Source organism: Pseudonaja textilis, chromosome Z (assembly GCF_049901715.1).
Source record: "Pseudonaja textilis isolate UNSWEBS1 chromosome Z, rPseTex1.2, whole genome shotgun sequence".
Lineage (NCBI taxonomy): Eukaryota > Metazoa > Chordata > Lepidosauria > Squamata > Elapidae > Pseudonaja > Pseudonaja textilis.
In genome coordinates, this window is record NC_142008.1 from 130,907,577 (window position 1) to 130,915,925 (window position 8,349).

General features: G+C 45.9%; 1 protein-coding gene across 3 annotated transcripts in view; it reads right to left on the reverse strand.

Moving 5' to 3' along the window:
• Window positions 1-7,856, reverse strand: part of CA11 (carbonic anhydrase 11 (inactive)) — a 17,249-nt gene extending 9,393 nt beyond the window's left edge. For 2 of the 3 annotated variants that reach the window (XM_087918024.1, XM_087918022.1), the window contains exons 1-3: window positions 6,792-7,021; window positions 5,884-5,958; window positions 2,270-2,412 (exon numbers count right to left, since the gene is read on the reverse strand). In XM_087918024.1, coding sequence (XP_087774150.1) covers window positions 2,270-2,412; window positions 5,884-5,958; window positions 6,792-6,879 — 306 coding nt within the window. In that variant the 5' untranslated portion in view covers window positions 6,880-7,021. Of the gene's footprint in view, window positions 1-2,269; window positions 2,413-5,883; window positions 5,959-6,791; window positions 7,022-7,525 lie in introns of those variants that run through there. The other variant, XM_087918023.1, reaches the window with a different exon arrangement.
• Window positions 7,857-8,349: the final 493 nt, after the last annotated feature.

Genomic DNA, 8,349 nt, shown 5'->3' on the forward strand with positions numbered 1-8,349 from the left:
ATTACTACATTTTTTATTAATTAAACATGAAACTTAATCAACTGAACATTTAAAAATATATCACAAATATTATTGACTGGCACTAATGGTTGATATGGGATGCTGCCAGACTCCTAGAAATCAGCCAAGTACTATGTTCCAAGTAGTGCAGTTTTTTGCACTTCCACTGTATGAAGTTGCACGAAGTTGCAATTTCTTGATGTATTTTGTAAAATTCTTGGACATGGTATCAAGTGCCCCAATGGCAACGAGTATTACTGTTACATGTTTCATCCATAATCGCATAGTTTCAATGGCCAGATCACAATATCTCATGATTTTTCCCCCCAGTTCTTTTTCTTCTACTCTGGCCTTTCCTGGTACAGTGATATCAATAAATTGTACTCTTCAGTTTTCAACATCTGTGATATCTGGCTTGTTGTGTTTCAAATGACGATCTGTCTGTATTCGAAAGTCCCACAAAATCTTCACTTTCTCATTTTCGACAACTTTAAAAAGGTGAAGATCCTGTGGGACTTTCGAATACAAACAGATCATCATTTGGAACACAACAACATCATCGTCAATATCATCATCATCATCATCATCATCATCATTTTATTCATTAAACATGAAACCCAGTCAACTGAACATTTAAAAATGAATCACAAATATCACTGACTGGTGCTAATGGTTGATACAGGTTGCTGCTTCCTAGATATCAACCAAGTATCTTCTTAAAATGTATGATGTTCCAAGCAACACAGTTGTTCTTGTTATTATTGTTGTCTATTAAATATCAAATTTATTCCGCATTGACTAATGCACCTTGCACCCAGTTTGGACAGGGTCATGTAAAGTAGTACTTTCTCTACAGATCAACTTTCTTCTGTGATGTTTGTGTCTTGACAGTTCAACTTTGGTTGGTTACAGATCATAAAATGGATGTGTATGATAATTTGACTGCCCAACAAGCCGAGTTTATGGTTCACTATGACCTTTTAACAGACCCGGATGTGAGATGTGACAAAAACAATTGGCAGCATTCTGGTGAGGGCAGAAAAGATGTTAATTCCTTTTCCTGACCAGGCAGGTGGAAGGCCAAACAAAAAACAAAAAAACCCCTCAATCCTGGAATAAACTGGATTTGCGAAACTCTTCAAACTTGGTTTAACAACAAGCAGTTGGTTTGTTATATACAACAGTATATCAAAGGTGTTGAGATTGGAGAGGGCTTCCAGTTCTCCCTCAGCTGTAAAAGGCCCCGAGGGACTTTAGGCCAGTCCCTCTCTCTCAGCCAATCTGCCATATAGGATTGTGGGGCAAAATAGGAGGGAGTGTTATGTACACTTCCTTCAGCTCTTGAAGGAATGGCAGAATATAAAAGTAGTCTTTGACTTACAACTATTTGTTTAATGACTATTCAAAGTTACAGTGGCATTTAAAAAAAAAAGATTTATGATCAGTTCTCACATTTTATGACTGTTGCAATATCCCCAGGATCAGAATTCGGGCGCTTGGCAACTGGCACATATTTACAACAATTGCAGCATTCTGCCATCATGTGGTTGTCATTTATGTCCTTTTCAGCCGGTTTCCAACAAGCAAAGTCAACAGGGGCAGCAGATTCACTTAATGACCACATGATTCACTTAACTGCATTGACTTGCTTAACAACCAGGGCAAAAAAGATGATCAAAATTGGGCACGACTTCTTTAACAACTGCCTTGCTTAGCAATCAAAATCCTGGTCTCAATATGGTCCTAACTTGGGGACTACCCGCACTTCCTCTTTATTGCTGGAACGCCATTCTTTCCCCACAGCCTACTTCCAAAGAAATGAACCTCGGAGCGATTAAAACATCTTTAGGAATTCTGAGCCCAGGGAGGGATTGGGAAGGAGTGGATCTTCCCAGGAAATTCCCAGTAGATTCATCTTTGCACATCACCTTGGGGATTTAGCTGTGGAGGGCGAAACAAAAGGGCCGATCTCAGATTCTGTCATCAAGTAATATGAGAAACTCTGGAATGAATCCAAAGGTTTCAGTGCTGGGTAAAGTTACTTGCACTCAGGTGCCACAGAAATTAGCCATTAGTGCAACTCATTTTGTTTTACGATAATGGCTGCACTCCTGGGTCACTGATGCTTGCGAGTATAGCCTTCCCCAACCTGGTGCCCTCCAGAAGGCTTGGAGAGGCAATGCCCCAATTCCACCTTTAGTGGAGAGCCTCAGACAAGGCAGGCTGAGCTGGGAATTATTTTCCATCAACCTTGGAGACCCAGACGCACCTTCTTTCCGCCAATGCTCAGTCGGAGAGGAGGGAGGAAGGGATCAAAAATCATTTGACTTGTGTTGACATCCACAGGAGACTGGCGTTTGCCAATGGCACAGAGGCTCCATGCTGAATTCACAAGACCCCAGAACGGAGGACCTAAAGAGAGAGAGAGAGAGAGAGCAAGCAATAAAAAAAAAAAACATATTCTCCCAGCCAAGGAAATATTTTTATCCCTGGCTCTCTAGGGAGCAATTATAGACAAGGGAGAGTGTTGGCATCAGGGGAGCCATTCAGCAAATGCACCTCTGTGCATGTGTTTGTGCGTGCGTGTGCATTTGTTTGAAAACAGCCTCCAGTATGTGTGGGCGGGTGAAGGAAGATTACAAGCACTTCAGTGTTTTCCTCCTCATCTGGTTGCATCTGTGCACATAGCTAATATGAAAAAGCACAATATAGACGAGAAGCTGGATGGAGTTGCAAATCAATGTACGATTACATCTGAAGCACTGAAGGACAGCAACAGGGCATTGATGTCTGAAATGGCCACGTTTCCCTGAAGACCCTTCTGTACTTGCAAGTATAAAATCAGCAGAGGAAACATGTATTTCTAATTTGCAGGGACCATTCCTGAGCTGCCTTAGGAGATATCACTGAATAGGCATGATATTCTATCTGTTCTTGGGTTGCCTCAGTCAGTCCCAAAACGGATACTCCCAGTTGTGCTAACTGCAATGTCCATCATCCCCAGCCCAAGGATCACAGGAGCCATAACCCACCAGGATGGGAAAGACCGTGCTATTTCGATAGAATGCAAATTGTCATCAGGTGGTGCATTAGAATCAATACACACGAACTGTACACACCGAAGTAAATGTGTGCCTGCACAAATGCCCCCTTCTCTCTGGATGCCTTTTTTAATAATAGAGAAAATGTGTATGCATGCCATTTAGTCAAACTATATTTCTAGGCTGTCTTTCCTAGGCATACCTCATTTCTGTATGTGTGTTTGCTGGCTTGATTCAGCCTCAGTCCCTTGATGGTTCTGGCAGATCTTTGTATCCTCACTTATATGTGTACATTTAATTATTAATTCGCCCCCTCTTCCAACCAGGGCTTTGCCTCTTCTTCCTTTTGCCACCTTCCCCCAGGCAGGTCAAGCAGGTGGGGGAATGGAAGAATAGAATCCCCTGTTTTTCTGCCCCACATTCACAAACCCATCCCAACAGCCCAGCTACCCACCCACCCACCCATCTACTGTGACTGCTTCTCTTTGCCTCCTGTTCGCTGCATTGCTGGAACAAGCAAGGGAGATATTAAATATTAATGCAGCCTCTTGCAGTTGCCAAGCTGAGCCCAGCCCCCCACCTTAGCTCTGCACTGTGTACAGCTGCGGCGCAGTAGTGCTCTCCCCCCCCCAGCGCATCCCCTCCCTCACAGGAAGACCACAACAACATCCCTCTTCCTCGGTCGGCACCACCACCCTTGGGACTCTGCGAGGCGTCCTCAGCCTTCGACGTAGAGAGAGGTCACCCGTGAGACAGCTGTTCTCCTCTGGCCTTCCCTTCTAATGGGCTGCCGGGAAGGGGTGCCAAATTTCTGCGCTGAGGAAACCCCACTCCTGAGCTCAGAATAAATTATGCAGATGCGCTCCAAATTTGCATGGGCTAAATCTGCCTAAACTGAAACGGGGAATTGATTTCCCCCACCACCATCTTTGGAAGTTTGGAAGAAGCCAGGAGACCTGGAGGGGGAAGGAGAAAAGGAAAGTGATCTAACCCTGGGTGAGAAATGAGATGGAGCAGGGAGGAGAGGGAGGAAAGCCATCAATGCTTCCAAACAGAAGGGTGAGAAACCAACCAACAGACCAGTCCTGATCAAGGGAAATATTCCCACTGACACCCAAGGGAATCTATGTGGAGAGAGCCCCCAAATCAATATTGTGGTCACCCCCACCATATAATAAAAATATCACTTCTTTCTTTACGTACATGGCATATGTAGCATAATAAAAAAGCGGTAGGAGCTTTGAGCGCGACTATGGCCAACATATTGAATGTGTTGTCACTCTCCCCTCCCCAAGCACCCCTGCATCCCTTCCCCACTATTATCAAATGCTGCCTGTCCTTGGACACGCTGTCTTATGTCAACTGATGAGGGGGTAGACATGCCTTCCTGTCAAATAAAGGAAGTGCAGAATTTATCAAAGGGGCCAATGTGCAAGACTGTGTTGGTTCTGGCTGAGATATGGAAAAGTGCAAACTTTGAACATTGGGCTTAGGAATGTCATCCCAGGAGTAAAAATTCTTAACCAAGAATATGGACCAGCAATCCAGTTCCTTTTATCAGCCTGCTGGTTTGTTTCCCTCTCTTATCGTTCATTTGGTCATTTCCTACACACTTCAATTTTGAACTGTCTGCAGATATCAAATTGCCTGCCGGGTCAGAAGATTTTCATCTTTCCATAATAGTCTTCATGACAATTCCCCATTCTCCCCCCGCCCTTTTTTTTGAAGTATGCTTAGATGGATCAGAGTAAGGGGTCATTTCTGGCAGCGATGCTAACGGTTTGCAGGTCAGTGTGACAGGCCTCGTAGTGGCTTCAGCATTATTATCACGGAAGGATCCCTAGATAAATAGAACCATTTCCCCCAAAACAAATATAAATATTAAAACAACTGATACACAGTCTGTCTTCTTGGTCCTTCTAACCTTCGTAATGGCAAGTAAAGCTAAAGGTGGATTATTATTATTATTATTATTATTATTATTATTATTATTATTATTATTATTATTATTATTATTATTATTTTGCAGTCAAGGTTGACTCCTAGTGCCTTTATAGGAACTGCCATATTTATTTCTTCACAATAATACTGGGGTAGTTGGCCACCTATCTTGGAAGCTTTTTTATTTTTGCCTCTCCAGACTAGCCAAATTCCTTAGAATTTCCTAATAGTCTGCTCTGCAAATACAAGCCAGGTTCAATTCGTCTAAGCCCTTTGAAATTAGCCAAATTTGGCTTGGTGCTGCCCCCTAGCCAAGCTTTAAGAATCTAAGGAGATCCTTTTAAATGATTGGGTCATTTGTCCCCCAAACCAAGTAAAATCCAAATGTGCTGGTCTACATTTCCCAAAATTTCCATGCCATCAGGGAATCTTGGAAAGGATCATCCAGCACATCTTCATGGCACCATGTTGGAAGAAACCGAGTAACAGCAGAGTTTCCAGCATAAGTTTCCTTCTCAGTCACTCTTTGAATCTTCTAGCTGGATTTCTGAATTCAAAGCAAGTGTTTTCTGCTAAACCCTCTTTGAAATCATCAGCCAAAAGGATAAATACCAGTTCAGATTCAGCTATGGATCTTTACAATATTCATAGTGCATTGGTCAATAGGATGTTGTAACAAAAAAATAAAGACATGTATTATACATGAGGGATATTCAATGGCCCCAATACGTGTTTCGATCACAAGAAAAGTCAACTCGTGGAAAACGTCCCCCTCACGAAGAGGTCACAGACCTAGATGGAACATCTAGGATGAGGGTACCTCAAGAGGGCATCTAAGGAAGGCAAGCGACTCTTTGGAGCATCCTCCACCACCACTATCCAGGCATGGAGAATTTTGTACCTGGCACAAAGCTTCCATGAAGTGTTTCCTTGTATGCCCACCAGTCCTCGTAGGTTTTTGCAGGAACAAATTGCACTAGAAAAAGGAGGGAGGAGGGGGAAATGAAAGGGAAAAAATGGTAAATTAGCAAAGGCAGTTGGTGAGAGGACTGGAGCAAAGAAATGGCATAGATCTTCCTCTCTGTTTGCCACTCCTTCCCATGAAGATTATCTAAACTTCTTTTCCTTCTCTTTGTCCTTCCTTCCTGAACAGACTGTCCAGAATCCAAATTGCAAATGCTGAAATAAGGTACCTGGACTGGCAGGCTACACCCCCAGCCCCTGGAAACATCCCCAAAATGAGAACAAATCAAAGCTACTCCTCAACAGTATGAAAGGTGGAGAAAGAAACTTCACATGCTCAGAAACACTTTTGCCTCTCCACTGGTGCTACTTTTTCAGGTCGTGTCCCGAGGCTGAAACAGGACAGCCCAGGTGGGATCTTAGCCTGGGGTTCAGTTTAAACTGTGGCCGATCAGGTGTTTTAAAAGATGCATACAGCAGATGGATGAAAAGCTAGAGGCAACCGAAAGAATGCGAGGGAGAAATCATTTCCCCTCAGAACAGTTGATTGATTTCATCTCTGATTAACCAGTGTCCATAAGTGAGAGGGTCTTTTTATGAAAGAGGGAGGAAGATGCACTCACCTGCTCCCAAATCTGAATGAAAAAAATTGTGTATGTATATAGATGGGGGGGTGGAAGAGGTGTGAGAGAGTTACCCCTGACTGTGGTTCCACTGGGACTGGCTTCATCCTTTTGTTCCTCCTTTCTACTTACAGCAAACAATTCAATCTCCCACCCGCCCTCCCCAGCCAAAAAAATCCATTCCAAGCTAATCTCCCCCCCCCAATACCTTTCTCTCTCTTACCAGCCGTACAAGTTGCTCTCAGCAGCAGCAACAGCAGCAGCCCCGGTGCTCCCAGGAAGCAGAGCCCCCTGCCAGGTCCGGTCCACATCCTGGTGGGTCAAGAGGGGCTTAAAGCCGGAGCTGCCCCCTCCTCAGCATCCCGCCGCAAAGACCCCGTTCACAGCCTCCGGAGAGAGAGACGGAAGTCGAGCTTCCTGGCGGCCGGCTCTTATGCGCCCCGCGAGCGAGCCCTCATCCTCGGAAGCCCCCTGCCCTTTCCATGCCCTCTCGCTCTCCGGCTCCCTAGGTCTCTTTACTCGACGCCTCCATCTTCCTCCTCCTCTTCCTCCCGCCCTTTCTCCTGGGGATACCACCAACTCCCCCCCCCCCGCCGCCCACCTCAATTAATGCGGAAGATGCTCGGGTGGTGTCCGGGGAAGCGAAGGAGCTCCGGCCGTGAGAGTTTGCGCGCCGGGGGGGGAGCGGGGAAAGCGGCTGGAAGAGATCCCCCACCACTCCGCCGCTTCGTTCCCCCCACCCCAGGCGCCGGAGTGGCGGGACTGCCCGCTTCTCGGCTGGGGGGCGCTGGCGCTGGATCGGGAGGGTGGCGGGAAGGAGACTCTGCTGCTGTCCGCGAGGCGCCCTTAACTTTACTTCTTTGTCGCTATCTTTTCTTTCTTTCTTTCCCACCGCCTCTCTCTGCCTCCCCGCGGACTAGCTTCTTCCGCGCTGCCCCGCTTCTTTCCCCGGCTTACCTTCTGCTTTCCTTCCCTCTGCTCTTCTCGCTTTTATTTTCTCCACCTGTTTCCCCCCCCCTTTTTTTTCCTTATGTCCCCCCTTTCTCACTCTTCCTCTTCTCCTTCCACCTTCCCCTTCTCTGCAATCCCTCTTTCAGCTTTTTCTCTGCCGTCCTCCTCAGTCGTTCTTCTTTCTCCCCCACTTCTTATTTGGGGGGGGGGGGGGTCTTCTTGCCTTATTTCAGATCTCTCCCTCCTTCCTTCTCTTTCTCCTTCTTTTCCTCTCGGGCTCCCCTTCTCTTATTCCTCCCTCGCCTGTTTTCTCTCTCTCTCCTTCTCTGCATCTCCTAGCCAAACCCGCCTCCCCCTCCTTCTCTCCCCCCCCCACTTCTAAAATGCACAGATCTTTTCTCCTCTCTTTCCCTTCCTCGCACCCAGGGGACCCCGAGAGATGCAATTGAGGGAGGGAGGGGGAGGAAGATCTTTTAAGGTGGATTGGAATTTAAGGTGGATTTAAGGTGGATTGGAAGAGCGGTGGATTCCCCGAAATTGGTGATCTCAACTCACCCAGATGCAGTGAGATAACATTTCTCTTTTCCATTATGTCATTCCAGGGGAAAGGCTGAACCCAAGTAAGATGCCATCTTACTCCTTTGTTGCAGAAAAGGATTGGGAAAGATGGCCAAGAATCAGGCTGCAGCCCTAAAGATGGTGTACAGCTGATTTAGAGAAACATAGACTAGAGGTCACCAACTGGAGACTTCTGGACCAGTTTGGCTCCTGAACAGTTTGGCCAGAACTTCTCAGCCTCTTCTGACAAATTAGAAGCAAGGGACGATCTG